Source organism: Equus przewalskii, chromosome 10 (genome assembly GCF_037783145.1).
Source record: "Equus przewalskii isolate Varuska chromosome 10, EquPr2, whole genome shotgun sequence".
Classification (NCBI taxonomy): domain Eukaryota; kingdom Metazoa; phylum Chordata; class Mammalia; order Perissodactyla; family Equidae; genus Equus; species Equus przewalskii.
Genome location: NC_091840.1, coordinates 13,257,234 through 13,275,206, shown reverse-complemented (window position 1 = coordinate 13,275,206; position 17,973 = coordinate 13,257,234). Strand labels below are relative to the sequence as shown.

General features: G+C 35.6%; 1 protein-coding gene across 17 annotated transcripts in view; it reads left to right on the top strand.

Moving 5' to 3' along the window:
* The window catches only part of CEP112 (centrosomal protein 112), a 445,593-nt gene that overhangs the window by 56,754 nt on the left and 370,866 nt on the right, over positions 1-17,973 (top strand). For all 17 annotated transcript variants that reach the window (XM_070560188.1, XM_070560186.1, XM_070560191.1 and 14 more), the window contains one exon: positions 16,992-17,078. In XM_070560188.1, coding sequence (XP_070416289.1) covers positions 16,992-17,078 — 87 coding nt within the window. The remainder of the gene's footprint in view (positions 1-16,991; positions 17,079-17,973) is intronic.

The following is a 17,973-nucleotide window of genomic DNA, read 5'->3' as shown; positions in this document are numbered from 1 at the left end:
GGGCTTGTTTGCCTTTGTAATTGCAAACACATTTCCTGTGACATCCACATCACAGAATTGTGTGACAGTGAGTATCATCAAGCAGTGGGGGTTTTTTTTAGTGTTCTTAAAAAAGATTTCTGACATAGATTAAGTCATTTGGAAAACCATTGTCACTGAAAATGAAAGAAGAGACAACACAACAAGGGAAGATCAATTTTCAGAGCAGCCATCAGTTTTCAGAGAACAGATGGTAGAAATTGTGTTTTTTGTGAAATAAAATAGAATATTTCCTTTGAACTTCACCTCCACCTGTATTGAATGTTCCCACCTATTGCCTAAAAAGGGATGTTGTTGCTTCTTTCTTACATGTAATGCCAATTAGGCATTTTTTTCCTTTGTGAAATCTGCTAGTTAAAAAGAATTTAAATAATGAAATCCACAGTCATTGACATAATAAATGAGAGAATTGATATTTCTAAACATTTCTTATGAATATAGCATTCAGATACACACAGTGTCACAAAATATAATAAATAATTATACAAAGGAGTACCGTGTAAACCACACACAAGCAAGGATTAGATCACTGCCAGTATCCCAGAAGCCTGCTGTCTGACCCTTCCCAAACATGCTTCCTTCCATGTTCCCTAGAAGTAACTATTACCCTGATTTTTCTGATAATTTTCGTCCTTTGTTTTTAAAGTTTATTTTGCCATCAATACCTGCATCCCTAAAAACAAAAACATTTTTACTTTAATAGATTTTGAACTTCATATAAATGGAACTGGACTTTACATATTCTTTTGTGTCTTGTTTTTTTTGCTCAATAGTATGTTGGTGACATTCATCCTTGTTATGCTATATAGCTATAGTAGGTTCATTTGCATTGCTTTCTGTTAAATGAATCTGCCATAATTTCTTGCCATTTTGTTGATGAATCTATTCTAACTTTTGGCTTTTACAAACAATAATCCTATGAATAATCTTGTACATGTATCCTGACACACGCGTGCAAGTTTTTCTAGGGTTCTCAAAGTGTGGTCCATGAACCCTGCAGAGTCCCCAAGACTCTTTCATGTGGAGGTCTGTGAGCCAACATTATTTTTGTAATAACATTTAAATGTTACTTTTTTTTTTACTGAGTTGATATTTGCGTTGATGGTGCAAACGCAGTGCTGAATAAAACTATATTTTAGTCCAAATTAAGACAGTAGCATCAAATTGTATTGGTAGTCATTATACCCTTCAGTATCACATGGTCACAGGGAAAAAATTACCAATTTTACTTAAGAATGTCCTTGTTGATGCAAGCAGTAAAATTATTAATTTTATTCAATCTTGCACCTCTTTTCTTTTTGATACCTGTGTGATGAAATGAAACTATCCTTAAAGAACTTCTGCTGCTTATCAAAGTATGATGACTGCCCAGAGGAAAAACACTTGTGTGATTCTTTGAGTTGTCAACTGCAATAGCTGCTGTTTTTTGTGGAATACCATTTGAAAGAATGGTATTATTTGAAAGAATGACTGATTGGCAGACAGTGGTCATTCAGACTTGGATATCTGGCAGACATTCTCTGAAAAGTGCACAAAATGAGCCCATCACTTCAAGCAAAACAGCTGATAATATTTGTTGCTAATGACAAAATCAGAATTTTGGAAAACTTGTATCAGTCACTGTGAGTCTGAGAACTTTCCAATACTAAGACTTTTGTGATGAGATTGTGGTGATATTAACTAATGTGAAGTTTTGATACTGTATAATAAAATTTTCAATATTTGGAAATATACATAATTAATTGAACTGATATTTTCCAAATGAGTAATGCATGATGTTATTAAAATCATGCATGGGTGGAAGACCCATTCCAAGTTCAAGATAGACCAATAGAACTTAGCGTGACAGAGTATGAAAGGTTTCACATTCCACAATGCGAGGAACTTTAAACACCTAGCATTTGTGAGTGTCAGTTTACTTAAGAAGAATATTTGCAGTTATCCAGAAAAGGTACTAAAATGCTCCTTCCCTTTACAGCTGCATATTTACTTAATGAAGCGTTTAAGGAAGAACTAATTGCAATGTTACACAGATTCTTTGAGATAACAGAGAAGGAGGGAATACTTGTCAGCTCATTTTATGTGGCAGACCCTCACAGTACAATCAAAAAGGACATTACAAGAAAAAAATTAAATCACAGTAAAAATAAAAGTTTAATAACAAAATGTCTTATCAATACATTGAGGAAATACTTTTAGTTAACAAATGATGCTGGTACAACCTTTCATTTACCTGGAAGAAAATAAAATTGAGTCCTCATTCTCCAAAAACAAAAACAAACAAAACCAAATTCTGGATGTACGAAAAACTTAACCTAAAAATGCCCAAACAAAAAGTTTAAAAAGAACAAAAATCTTGAAAAAAAAAAGTAATTGGCTGTGGACAGCTAATCTTCGACAAAGGAGCAGAGGGCCTACAATGGAGAAAAGAAAGTCTCTTCAACAAATGGTGCTGGGAAAACTGGACAGCCACATGCAAAAGATTGAAAATTGACCATTCTTTTTCACCACACACCAAAATAAACTCAAAATGGATCAAAGACCTAAACATTAGGCCTGAGACAATAAGTCTTTTGGAAGAGAATATAGGCAGTACACTCTTTGACATTAGTTTCAAAAGAATTTTTTCGGACACTGTAACTCCTCAGTTGAGGGAAACAATAGAAAGAATAAACAAATGGGACTTCATCAGACTAAAGAGCTTCTTCAAGGCAAGGGAAAACAGGATTGAAACAAAAAAACAGCTCACTAATTGGGAAAAAATATTTACAAGCCACTTATCCGACAAAGGGTTAATCTCCATAATATACAAAGAACTCACACTGCTTAACAACAAAAAAACAAACAACCCGATCAAAAAATGGGCAGAGGACATGAACAGACATTTCTCAAAAGAAGATATGAATATGGCCAATAGACACATGAAAAGATGTTCATCATCGCTAATCATCAGGGAAATGCAAATCAAAACTACACTAAGATATCACCTTACACCCGTTAGATTGGCAAAAACATCCAAAACCAAGAGTGACAAATGTTGGAGAGGTTGTGGAGAAAAAGGAACCCTCATACACTGTTGGTGGGAATGCAAACTGGTACAGCCACTATGGAAAACAGTATGGAGATTTCTCAAAAAGTTAAAAATAGAAATACCCTATGACCCAGCCATCCCATTACTGGGTATCTATCCTAAGAACCTGATATCAGAAATCTCAAGAGTCCGTTGCAGCCCTATGTTCATCGCAGCATTGTTTACAATAGCCAAGACGTGGAACCAGCCTACATGCCCAGAAACTGATGATTGGATAAAGAAGATGTGGTATATATACACAATGGAATACTACTCAGCCATAAAAAAAGACAAAATTGGCCCATTCACAACAACGTGGATGGACCTCGAGGGTATTATGTTAAGCGAAATAAGCCAGTCAGAGAAAGACGAACTCTATGTGACTCCACTCATAGGTGGAAATTAGTATAGTGATAAGGAGATCTGATTGGTGGTTACCAGGGAAAAGGGGGGTTGGGGGGAGGGCACAGAGGGGGAAGTGGTGTACCCACAACATGACTAACAAAAATGTACAACTGAAATCTCACAAGGTTGTAATCTATCATAACATTAATTAAAAAAAAAAAAAGTAATTGAGGAATCAGAAGATCTTTCTAACCCCAAGACCTTTCCAACCTCAGAACATGTAAAAGAAATGATAGAAATCTTCAACTCAAGTGAAATGAAAGACTATGAATGGTAAAAAGTACAACAAACAAGATCAATAGAAAAATAATAGATTTGGGGAAAATATTTGGGACAGTGTTAATGTGTACAGCACACCAGGGGGTCTTACTGGCTGAGAGACAGAAACATGGATCAAAATTGTGAAAGGGCACTTGACAGAAGAATAACTTCATATGGCCTCAAATGTGAAAAGGGGCTAAGATACTGTAGTTTTCAGGGAAATTCAAGTTAGAGTAGTAATGAGATGTCTGCTGTTTTGGTGGAAATGTGAATTTACCTTTAATAGAGGGCAAAATCTATTAAGATATGTCCATCATTGACGCGTCTGCGTGTCTTCTGAGAATCCATCCCATAGAAACTAAAGCTCTGGTGTGTAAGATGCATGTATGAGTACTTTTTTTGCAGTGTTGTGTGTAGTGGAAAAATGCTGAAAATAAAGTGAATATGCATTTAGGGAAAAGGTTGAACAAATTTTGTTTTCATCTTAGTTGGTACCAATTTGAAAGAATGAATAAAAACTATAGCAGGTAGTTTTAGAGGAATTTCCATGAGGTATTGTTCAGAGAGAAAAGCAAGATACAGAAAAAATATGTATTTTTTTGTGCATGAAACATTCATAGATAAAATGCATTGCTAGGGGTCTAGCAGTTTAAAGCAGAGAATTTATTTACATCTCATATAACAGTCCAGGTGTGTAGGGAGTGCTCTGCTCTGTGATGTCATCGGGGACCCAGGCTAGTGGGGAAGTTCTACAGAACATTCTCAGCGTATGGCTTCAGCCTCTGGGTCTGAGGTGCTGGTTGCTCACCAGTACCTAATCTTTTAAGTGCCATTCTTCAGAAACAAAGAGAGTGTGGAGAAAAAGCCACTTTATTTTTAAAGATGTCCAATCAAAGTTGCCTGCATTGTTTCTGTCCCATCATCCCCCTTGACCGTAACTAGTCACCTGGTCACGTGCAACCTTGTATGATGTAGCCAAGCCCAAATTTGGTGGTGGTTGTGGGGCCCCAAAGAGAAGTGGAAAATAGATATCTAGGGACACTAGCCATTTATGCCACAAAATCCCACACTGGTGTTTGCATTTTTGCTCGTGTGTATTTGTGTGCTTCTGTGAGCATGGCACAAGATATGAAAATACACTAGGTTGTTAATATGGAATACCCGGTGCAAGTGTTGGATGTAGGAAGAAATGGGGAGGAGAGGGAGAGATTCAAATAAAAAAGGAAACAAACACTCAGCAGTGCAGAGAAGCTAACCAAAATAAGCAAAACTCAGCATGTAATATGATTGTGATCATGTACATTTTCATATAAATTATGCTCGTATATGATATATAACACAAATTTAAAATGAGAAAAAAATACGAGCATGCACTATGTATGTTTAAATATCACTTCTTCCTTTAATGTGGTGAATTCTGAGGAAATTGGAAATTATTGTTTAGCAGAATCCATGCATCCCTAAGCCCCAGGGATAAGATAACAAGAGAGATGGATTCCTTGTTTTTTGTGTTGTGTTTATAAATAAGCACAATGAATAACAATTGGCATGATGAAATATTACAAATTAACATTTTGAGAATAGAATACACTGGAGATATTAATCAGGAAGAATCTTAATTGCTAACATATGATAGTTTCCTCAGACTAGTAACTAACAGAATTCTCTAAAAAGATGACTGTAACAATTGGGTATCTGAGTAAGCAGAGTGATGATTATTTTATAAATCACTTCTTCTGCAGTTTGCTGTGATGGTTGTTGAGATGTAGAAGGAAAAATGTGACTAAGCAAATACATCATTCAGTTGTGTTGCTTTGGAAATCTCTGGGCAGTACAGATGGTTGACATCAGTAATATTTTCAGCCTTTTGTGCCTTATGGTTTAATTGCTACATTGGTAGAGTAAATAAAGGCAAACAAAGAATATTGCAGTAATATTACAATGGCTACCTTTTATACTTTATTAAAAGCTTGTGGTTTGTAGAGTTATTCCCTACATCAAAATAAATCTTGCTTTTTTATACATTTTGTTCCTTTTGACGTGACTGAGGTCATTAATCAACATTAAAACTTTGAAATAACATTAAAAGGAGTTCCTTGGTATTTTAGAATGTGTAGATGAAACCTGAACTTTGATACCTTTTTTTCTTACAAACTCATTAATGATTGTTAAGCTGTTTTGTTTTGGTATTCTGCTAATTTCAGTATCAAATGTTAAGCACAATTTGCACATGCAAATCTGAATAGTAAAAAGTAGCATTTTGAATAAGAAATCTGCTTTTCTGTAGGAATGAGTGTTGAATACCTGAGTGAATAGATTGGTAAGCATTCCTTTAAAAAAAAAAAACCCTTTAATTCAAAGTTCGTAAATATTCAGTCGAGTAAAATGACATTGTTAATTGTCCTAAAATTTAACTAGTTACACTGTAAGTAGGATATTTTTAACCCCAAGGAAATACTTTTATACTAAGTAAGTGAGCACATTCATCAGCGTTATTCATTTGGAAGGAATGTCTAACCTCAGAGCTATTCTTTGAAGTAAATACTTCAGAGAAAATGGGGCCCAACGGACTTTGTAAATAAAATTTCTTAAGCTCTTTCTAAGTAGACATTTCAGATATTCTCTTAAAAATAGCTTGTGGGAATGCCCTCTAGAAAGTGAAGCTATCCAATTTCAGTCCCTTGCTTCAGCAGTAGGTTATCTGTAGAATGGCTTGTGTATGCTCCTTTTATTCCTGTGGGGTTGTCGCGGTCTCTTGATGGCTGTCTACTTCTTTTTCTAGAAGTGGGTGGTTTAGCCCTGGGGTGGTTCAAGTAATTGTCTCAGCGGATCTTCTGGTCATATTGCCTAGGGACTTGGTCAAATGAGGTAAGGTTTTCCTCTTTCCATTCATCCCTACTGATTCTCACCGTAAAATATTTTTGATAGGGGCAAATGGCCTAGAGGACTGTTTCGTTCCAAACCAAACCTCTTTAGCATTAGAGGATTGATAGGTGAGAACAAGTCGAATGATTGGCTGACTTTAGAAATGGAATAAGAGAGTGCTCACTTTTTCATGCACTGCTTTAAGAAGGACTTCTCTGTGCATAGTCCTTACTTACTCCCTCTGCCTTAGCCTGGCATTGAAGCTTCTAGAATTTAGGCTCAGTTATTCATTTAACTAAATTTTAAAAGTTAATTTTAATATCTATGTACACATGTACATGTATATGTACGTCTGCATAATGTAAAGAGAATACAAATGTGACTACGAAATTATTTTGTTCAGCAAACATGAGAAAGTCCCCTAAGACTTAGTTCCAGGAAAGAAAGTATAGTACAAACCAACCATAGGGCAGTATTGAATTTGAAGTGTTGTGAGGTGTATTGAGGAAGGAAAAATTGCTTTTGCTGGGGAAGTCGAGGAAGACTTCATGGATGAAGTGACATTTTAGCCAGATGTTGAGTCGTGTGGGATTTTAATAGGCAGACATGGAAGCAGGAAGCCAGAGCGTGCTTAGCTGCAGCTCTTAGGCCAGTTGACTAGTGTAGAGGGAAAAGAAAAGGAAGAGAGTGTGGTAAAGTCAGAAATGTATGTCGCTGCCAAGGCAAGGCCCAGGGACCTTGTGAAGTTTTGACCAGAGAATGACATTTTCACACCTGTGCTTTAGGAAAGTAAATGGGCAGTAGAGTCTCGGATGGAGTAGTAGGGGGAAGATTGGAGTGAGGGATCGCTAGTGAAGAGGCTGTTTGACCTTTGAGGTGAGGGTGGATGAGGAACTCTGCTAGAGTGGTAACAGTGGGGCTGAAACAAGGCACTGCACTTGGTGACTCATTGGGTGTTGAGGGTGGGGGAAAGGAGTCGTCAAAGATAAGGGACTTATTTGTACGTAGTAGGTACTTTTTTTTTTTTTACTGATTATTGAATTTAATGTACTGGGGGAACATTCAACTAGAGCTGTGGAGGAAGTGGGTGGAACCTAGGAAAGACATAAGGCCTGAAGATGGAGAATGGTGATTCGTCTATGTGGAAGATTTGAGTTAAACCCAGCTAAAATCTCCAAAGGCAAATGTTTACACATAGTGAAGATGACTGTGGGACTACATCTGGGAGAATGTTACCTTTAGAGCCTGGAAGACGAACTGGACAATGCAGAGGAGCTAGAGAAACATTCCTTAGAGTGGGAGGAGAACCAGAGTAGCATGCTGTCGCAGAAGCCAAGGAAAGCAAGACAATGATCATAGTGCAAATTGCTGAAGACAAGAGGATGTGGTGATCAAAGGATGAAAAATGAAAGTGATGTCACATGTGACCTTTGAGATTGCAGTTTTAATAAAGGGTGAAAGGCAAATTATGAAGGGAAGGGAAGAAGTGAAAGGAGAAAGTAGGAATACTTATTGAAAAGTTCGTTAGTTAAAAAGAAGAAGGAAAAAAGAAACAAGAATGATGCTTTGTGGTGAACGCTCAAATATTTAAACAGCTGCCAGTAACTTGTAAATTGGGATTTAAAAAAATCTATTAAATAAATAGCACTGAGGTAAAATGTGACTTCAAACAATTCCTAATGGATCTCAAGAAAGTAGGAACCCTTAATTAATTAAAAAAATTAAAAGAGGTCTTTAGAGAGCAAAACTTGAAACACAATATGTTTTAGAACAATGTAATGATTTATGGGTGTGTGCCTGTCCCTTCTCCACTCCTCACCTCTGCCAGGTTTTCTGTCCCAGGCCAGCATTCCTTCTTAGAACCGTAAGATTATTTATTTAGAGAGCATCTTCTTTTCCTCATTTGAGTTCTGTTTATGTATTGGGCTGGTTAAAATAGGTGAACACTCATATTTTAAAAGCTACTCAGCAGTATTTAGCTTTCATTTGTTTGCTGGACCCAGACTCCTGAGTGTGAGTCCAGGCTTATACCTCCCTGGCTCTGTGACCTGAGCAGGTGCCTCTTTTTGCTTAGTTTCATTATCTGTAAAATGGGGATAGTAAAAGTACCCACTACCGAAGGTTATTGTGATGATTACATGAAATAATGCATGTGAATTGCCAGGAATAGTGCTTTGCATGTAGTGTGTAATTAATCAGATATTTGTTGGTTTTCTTCCGCAATTTCTTCTTCCTGCTCCTTGCTGCTACTGCTACTTCAACAATATCTGTTGCTGTTGCTATTACTACTACCACTGTTACTACTACTACTTGCTACTTACCTCGACTACCACCACCACCACTACTACTTACTACTATTGCCACTCCTACTTACTACTTACTGCTACTACTACTACTACTACCACTTACTACTACTTATTCCTGCTGCTGCTTACTACTACGCTAGTGCCACTATGACTTTCTTGTATCATTTAACGAGGCTGGTTTATATTTTGGTTAGTCCTTATTGTAATAGCATCTATTAATTGTTTAAGGATTTTTGCCTTTGAGTGGCTAATGCCGTTTTTTCCATCTTTCTGTCTGTTCCTCCATCTCACTCTGTGTTGTTTCTGTTACTCTGTGTCACCCGATTTCCTCTTACCCTTTCAAAACTTGTCTTTTATCCCAGTAAAATTCCTACTAACTAATTTTATAGATAATTTAATTTTTGGTGTTGATGGCTGATAATGGTTTAATATGTTAACTTTTCTCTAATTTTTACGTTGATCCCAGTGACTGTATCATTTTAAAGTTCAAGTTAAGAGTATAAAGATGTATGTAATTTATTGCCTGTGATGTCTTCAGCCACTTCATGTGACTATCTGTATTAAATATACTCTTTCTATCCCCAAGTAGTGTAGATATTGTAGTTAGCTTTTTTCTTCCATAGAAAAGTTATCTTAAATATGTTATGTCATGTATGTTGATTTTTAATGTTCTATATTCATTATTGGTTAGAGATATTGACCAAAATTAGAAAAGCAGGGGAAAAAAGAAGCAAGATTGGAAGAATTGGGAGATAGGGAAAGAGACTGAGGTTATGAAATTGTTTAGAAAAGGATAACTACAATATAAATGAAATAATACATTATTTACTCTTTTTTGTGTCTGGCTACTTTTGCTCAACGTAGTGTATTTGAGATTTTTCTGTGTTGTGTGCATCAGCAGTTTGTCTTTTTTAAAAAATATTTTTTGATATTGTGGGGTAATGTTTAATTGTATGAATATGCCATAATTTTTTTATTCATTGAACTGTTAGTCAACATTTGGTATTAGTGTACAGGTTTTTTTGTTGACTTATGTTTTCAGTTCTCTTGCTGACTGCTAAACTGATTTCCAAGTAGTTTTATCATTTGTCATCAATGTATGAGACTTCATGTTGCACCATCTCCTCACCAACTCTTGATATTGTCAGTTAAAAAAATTATTTTAGTCTTATAGTGGTGTGAAGTTGTGTCTCACTGTTGATTTAAGAATATTAATAGACTTCGTTTTTTAAGAGCCATTTTAGGTTTTACAGAAAAATTGAGCAGCAGTACAAGGACTTCCCATATACACCCCCCCCCGCCCCCCCGTTTTCCCTATTATCAACATATTGCATTAGTGTGGTACATTTGTTATAATTGATGAGCCAATATTGACACGTTATTTTTAACCCAAGTCTCTAGTTTACATTAATGTCCACTCTTTGTGTTGTCCAGTTCTATGGGTTTTGACAAGTGTATAATGTCACGTATCCACTGTTATAGTATCATACAGGATAGTTTCACTGCCCTAAAAATCTCCTGTGCTCCACCTAGTCATTCCTCCCTCCCTCCCCTGAACCTCTAGTAACCACTGATCTTTTTACTATCTCTATATTTTGCATTTTCCAGAATGTCAGAAGGACTTCTTTCAATTAGCAATATGCATTTAAGGTTCCTCTATGTCGTTTTGTGGCCTGATCTCATGGTTGTTTAAATTTGCATTTCCTGATGACTAATGATAGTATCTTTTCATATGCTTATGGCCTATTTATGTATCTTTTTTATGCTAAGTATTCATTCAGTGCTATTACATTTTAAAAGAAGTAAGGTTGCCATTTTATTATTAAGTTGTAAGAGTTCTTTTTTTTGTTCTGGACACAAATTATATTTTTTATATTCTGGATATAAATTATATTTTATTTTCTGGATACAAATGGAAACTTTGGTATTAGGTACATACATAATTAGGATGTGTTCCTGATGAATTTCTCTATCCTTGTAAAGTATCCGCCTTTATCTTTTATAGTACTCCTTTTCTTGGTTTGTGTGGCATATCCTTTTGTATTCTTTAATTTTCAACCTATTTGTGCCTTTATATTTAAAATGGATCATTGGTGGACAGCATATAGTGGGGTCATTTTTTAAAAAATCCAGTCTAACAGACTTTATCTTATTAATTGGAGTGTTTAGTCCATTTAAATTAAATGTAATTATTGATATGGCCATTTGGCTTTAAATGTACTTTCTTGGTGTTTGTTTCCACTGGTACTCTTTTTTTTCCCCATTCCTCTGTTGCTCCTTTCCTGCCTTATTTTCAGTTATTTATTTTAAAAATTATTTCATTTTAATTTTTCTATTGAATTCTTAGTTATATTTCCTTTTATATATATATTTTTATTTGTTCTAGGGCTAAAAATAGGCACCCTTACCCTATCAAAGTCTATTTACTGTCAATATTCTACCACTTCTCACTGGACCTTTCTTACTTTCTACTTTACTCATCACAAAGCTGCTAGCTTTAAAACAGTGTCATTCAAGGTAACACCACCCCCATCCTTTGTGTTCTAGTTGACATAGTTCTACAGACACTTCACCTTTCAAAAGGTGTTGTTATTTTTGCTTTAAATAGTCAGTTGTCTTTTGAGGAAATTATGAGAAGGGAAAAATGGTCTTTTATATTTATCTACTTATTTACTATTTCTGATATTCTTTCCTTCGTACCTGAGTTTGCATCTGGTATAATTTCCTTTCAACCTCAAGAACATTTTTTTTTAGATTGGCACCTGAGCTAACATTTGTTGCCAATTTTCTTTTTTCTTCTTCTTCTCCCCCAAATCCCCAGTACATAGTTGTATATTCTAGTTGCAAGTCCTTCTGGTTGTGCTATGTGGGACGCTGCTTCAGCATGGCCTGATGAGCGGTGCTAGGGCCACGTCCAGGATCTGAATCAGCCAAACCCCAGGCTGCCAAAGTGGAGTGCGTGAACTTAACCACTGGGCCACAGGCCCTGAAGAACGTCTTTTATTATTTCTTGTTCTATTGATGAAACATTCTATCATCTTTTTTTTCTTTCAGCACTTCTAAGATATCATTCCTTTGTCCTTTGGCCTCCATTGTTGGAGGAGCAAGCAGTCATTATTATTGTTCCCCTGTGTATAATGTCTCTTTTCTTCTGACTGCTTTTAAGTTTTCTCTTTATCTTTGATTTTCAGCTGTTTGACTATAATGTGCCAAGATGTTGTTTTATTTGTATTTCTCCTGCTTAGAGTTCACTGAACATCTTGGATCTCTAAGTTAATGTTTTTTATTTTTTATCAAACTTGGGAAACTTTTGGCCATTATTTCTTTAAATATTTTTCCTCCTATTCTCACGCCCCTGTTTAGGTACTCCAATTATATTAGACTCTTAGATTTTTTCTCCTAGGTTCCTAAAGCATTGTTTATTTTTTATCAGTTCTCTAGTCCTTTTTCTCTCAGGTTGTTGGATTAGATAATTTCTATTGATCTGTCATCAAATTTACAGATGCTTTCTTCTGCCATCTCAAATCTGCTATTAAGCTTAGCTAGTGAATTTTTTTCCTTTCAGTTATTATAATTTTCCATTCTGGAATTTACATTTGTTTACTTTTTATAATTTCCATTTCTCTGCAGAGACTCCTTATCTGTTCTCGCATTAAAATAAATTTTCCTTAATTTTTTGAATAAATATATTTTCATTTAGTTCTTTGAAGAATTTATATTAACTGCTTTAAAGTCTTGTGGGCTAAATAGGTTCATTCTGGGTCTTATTAACCCCTTTTACTTATTTATTCTTGCCTATTCCTTTTGAATGTTTATTAATTTCTGTATAAAGGACATTGTGGATGATTCATTGTAGAGACTTCTGGATTCTGTTATCTTCCTCCATAGAATAGTGATTTCTTTTGTTCTTGTAGGCTGTTCAATTATTGGTCAATTACTTTTAATCTGTGTAGACTTGGTTTTATATTCTATTAAGGCATATGTGTGCAAAGCCAAAGAGATTTCCTTGACTCCTCCAACATAGTGGGATCCAATTTGCAAACTCTGTATCTTCTGAGGATCTTTTAAAGGCTGCTTTTAGGCCTTGTTTGGAAGGTTTAGGGTAGGCCTAACATGTGGCTTTTATGGTGATTCAGCTGGATGCCCAGATGTCCCCAAGTTGTTAGAAAGGTGTCTCCACTCTGGTTGGGCCAGGCCTTTAGTGTCTCCCAGCACTGTTTAGTCTGTAGTATCTGTATATCTTTTACTTTGTCGCAGTCATGCTTTGTTATTCACCCAAAGCACTACCCGGTGCACACACCCACCGCACCAAGTGCACATACATTTCAGCCCATAGTCAGGGCCTGGCAGGGGACCCTGCTGGGCACTTCCCACTTCTCAAATGCCCTGTGCTTAAGATTCCAGCTTCTTCAGCTGCCCTAAATCTGATCTCTGCCTTCCTAGTTCAGTAGGGCTGTGGGGTTCTACTTGGACTCCAGTGGTTGTGCTCATGCAGAGAGCCAGAACGATTGTGGGGTTCAGCTTATGAGGATGACAGCATCACACTGCCTGTTTTCTAGTACCTGAGAATAGTTACCTAATATATTTTTTCCCATTTTATAGTCGTTAACAGTGGGAGGCGAGTTCAGTACTAGTCACTCCATTATAGCATGGAGTAGGTCTCCATGCTTCTTAAGTTTGAAATTGATGATGTATATTCTGAGCCCAATTCAAGAAAACTTAAATCTTGTTTGGAGTCAGAATTATTTGGAAGTCAAACAAATTAGAAGTGTTACATTCAGTCTTTCAATTTCAGCCTTTTGTGTTAAACTAAATTGTTAGGCTGTTTACTGTCTTTTGTATATACATATGGGTATGTTTATATAGATATACACATATGTATACATATCTATATTTATATTTGTATCTATTTCTTGTATGGCATATTGTTTTTATGTACTAGGCTAATAATATTGTTTCTTTATTCTAATCCTGATGATTTATCATGAATCATGCCCTAGAGTGCAGGGCAGAAATATAGAGCTATTCTGTGGTGTCAAGGTAAGAGTTTCCAGAGAAAAGATACTCCTGTTTTTTTTTAAGGATAGCAGTAGAGAAACTTTCTTTTTAATGATACCCTTATAAGAACTTGCTATTCACTATCTTAGCCAAGTTGTCAAACCTTACATTGGCAATATTGGGACAAACAACCTCCTCCTAATAAGGTGGAATGAAAAAGGACAAAACGTTACTTTAGTGTCATTCTTGCGAAGATCTAGTAAGTCTAATCATGAGGAAACATCTGACAAATCCAAATTTAGGGACAGTCAGTAACTGGCGATACTCTTCAAAAATGTCAGCATCAAGAAACACAAAGAAAGGCTGTTCCAGATTAAAGGAGATGTAGTTGCTATAACAGTGCATGATCCTGAACTGGAGCCTGGATTGCGGAAAAAAATAGCTATAAATGGCATTATTGTGATAACTGGTAATACATGACTATGGACTGTGCATTAGATATTATAATTGTGTAATTTTACATTTCCTGAGTTTGATAACTGCTGTGGTTATGAAAGACAGTGTCTTTGTTTTAAGGAAATATATACTGAAGTTTTTAGGGATAAAGAGGCATGATGTCTCTAACTTTCTCACAAATGGCTCAGAAAACAGTTTCTATGTATATCTGTATGTAGATATAGATATAAAATGGTAAAGCACATGAGGCAAAACAAACAATTGGTGAATCTGGGTAAAGGGTATATGGGAGCTCTTTGTACTATTATTGTGGCTTTTCTTTAAGTTTAGTGTTATACTGAAGTAAAAAAGGTGCACCATAAAAATAAAATTTAGATAAATCTCTTTGGTTGCAAGAGATCCATCAAGCTCCCTAAAATGGAAAGAAACACAGAAATCCTTTCGAAGTCAGGTAAGCCTAGTGTCATGGAGACTCTCAGAGCCTGAGCTGATTACTTCATGTGTCAGATGCCGTGTGGTTTCTAGTCTTTGCTATGTTTGCGTATTTGCTTTGCACTCTTCTCTGCAGTGGATTCACCTGCCTTCTCTTGGTTGCTGCCCCTCTAGAACTTGGGTTTGCTCCTCAAAGTAGCTAACTTGCTGTCTTAGTTCAGATTCTTGAGAAAGAGCGTCTGAATGGTTATTCTCTAGCTAATGGATTGCTTAAGTATGTGTTAGGTGTTTATTCCTAAACTGGCCAACTGAGATTGAGCTGGAGCAGGTGGGAGGTGGTGGGTTGGATTATGACAGCAGTCACATGGTATTCAGGGCTGACTCTCAGAAGCTGAGGGTATGACAAGTTCTCTCAAAGATGTTTTGGAAAGATATGGCAATGAACTGTCTTCTATATCTACCCAGTTTGCTTATATTGCCTTTTGAGTTTGATTCCTTTTTAATAGAGCCCCAAAATGTGTCTATTAAGGACTTTCACGTGGACTTAGATCAGCAACCTTTCTTCTAAAATGAGGAAGAAGTATCATGTGATTTAGAGACAGAGAACGGAAACGTTGTGAATTTTTTTCCTTTTGTATAATAAATGGATGACTGCTTCCCTCCCCATCACTCATAATGTTTAAAAGGCATGAATCTGTTATGTTAACTTTTGTTTATAAATTTTTTAAATTTAAATTTGATATGTTGATTTGATCATGCATGTTTATTTATTTATTTTGTGAGGAAGATTGGCCCTGAGCTAACATCTGTTGCCAATCTTCCTCTTTTTGCTTGAGGAAGATTGTCCTTGAGCTAACATCTGTGCCAGTCTTCCTCTATTTTGTGTGTGGGACACCACCACAGCGTGGCTTAATGAATGGCGCATAGGTCCAGCCTGGGCTCCAAACCTGTGAACCCTGGGCTAACTGGAGTGCGTGAACTTAACCAGTAAGAAATTGGGCCAGCCCCTATGCATGTTTATTTTAATTCAAATTTATTATTTTTTTGAAGCAGTAATTGAAAAACAAAGTATATTTCAAAAATTTTCAAGAAAAAGTTTTGACAGTACATTTCTAATATTTTAAAAGAAAATTTTCCTGAATATTGTAGACTGATATTTTTTGTATACCTGCTTTCTGCCAAGCATTGTACTGAATGTGGTTACTTAAATTATATCGTTGAATACAGATTTCACAACTCATTGAGGTAAGGGTAATTAATCTTAATTAGCAGCAGAAGAAATAGAATCTCAAAATGATAACTTGCCTGAAGTTTCAACAGTTAAAACATAGTGAGATTAGAATTAAAGTTAGAAATGAGCTGTCAGACTCCAATGTCCATGTTCTTTCAGATAGTAAGGAATCAGGTGGTCACATACTTTCACATATGAGATAATCAATTTTATGTTGTTCTTTTTGAAAACTGTCACTACTGTTCTTTTAATTCTAAGATGTACTCATTTTATTATCAACGAGTATTGGTTACATTTTTGCTGGCTTTGCTCAGGACACTGATGCAATAGGTGTTGGTTTGAGGAGGATAAGAGTTACTAATGATGGTCAAAGGAGATAAAGTCGCTACCTGGAGGTTGTCGGGGTCTATGATTCCAGGAGGGAGAAGTGGAAAATCTATTGAGAGATGTGCATTTATCAGTAATATGTTATACTTATGGACATTCATTCTAAATTGTTGTATTTAGGTATGTAGGAAAATAAGAATATTTTTAAATGAGCATGTAGATATGAGAAGAGCAAAAAGTGAAAATGTTGAATAGAGACTTAAGTAAATAATAAACAAAAGCTTATGTACTGAGTGGATTTAGTGAAATATCACTTTAAAATAACTTTTTTAGGGCGTGGGGTGAGGTGGAGATAACTGATAAATCTGTGTTTAGTAGACTCACTTTTGCTATCAAGTGAAATTTATTTGAAAGACTTTTATTCAGCTTGGAAGTGGTCAACGAATGTAACCAACATATTAGTATATGTAATGTGATTGCTAGACCAGTGCTATAAGGTGAAAGTGGAAAATGATACTCTCTTTCAGCTAAGGAGTTATTTTAATTTAATTGTGTAGGGCTAAGTAAATTTAATAACAGCTTTAAAATCTTTTCCTTGAAGTTGGACATGAAAACAAAAATGATGGAAGCTAAATATCATGAGGAGAAGCTTAAACTGCAACAGAAGCATGATGCTGATGTTCAGAAGGTAGCGTATATCCCGTTTATTCTTCTATTATTATTGAATATTTGGAATATTCTTGTCATCACCCATCCATCCATCCACTCACCCATCCATTCGCTTATTTATGTACTCATGATGGTCTGTGTTATAAATGGAATTTGCTAAATTAATATCCCAGCAAAAGTTGATCTTTAAGCTTCATTTGCTAAACAGAGGTGTTTATGTAAATCCTTATAGTTTACATTACCTTTTCGTTCTTCTTCATCTATTGTTTGAAGGCTGGCCTTCTTAAAGTCCTTTATCTGCATTCTGTCATTACCTTTCATAAAAGCTGAAATAAGACATCAACTATAAATAGCAGAGTTTGTTTTGGTCTAATATTCTTTCAGTTTTCTGGCAATTAAAATTTCCTTTTTAATTTAAAAAGATGCTCTTGGATTTAGTTCTGTTTGGTATAGTGTGCATGCATTGTAATGCTAGCACTGACATTGTAGACTTCTATTTTCAGTAATTGGGATTTATCCCTTCTAATGTTTCGGTTTGTGTTTTTAAATAAAATTTATTTTTCTTTTAAATAGGCAAAGCAAAAATCATCAATTTATGGTTATCCTACGTGGAATTTGAATTGATACTATATTTTAGTATTGATTTAAAAAATTTAGTGATATATATTACGTAAAGGTTGATCCCAATAGAAACTTGACATTTCCTGTTTCAAAACTAAGTCTATGATTCTGCCTCACAAAACTGAATGACAGATGGTGGCAGGGAGTGGAGGCCACAGCATCACATATCCAAGCTTTCTTAAAAGTGGAACCTGTATTAATGTTAGTCAGGTGCATATTTGACTCATCTTCTTTCAAGGCAACAAGATGGAAACTATTGATTGAAAATTAGAAAGAGAAAAACTGCTTAATCC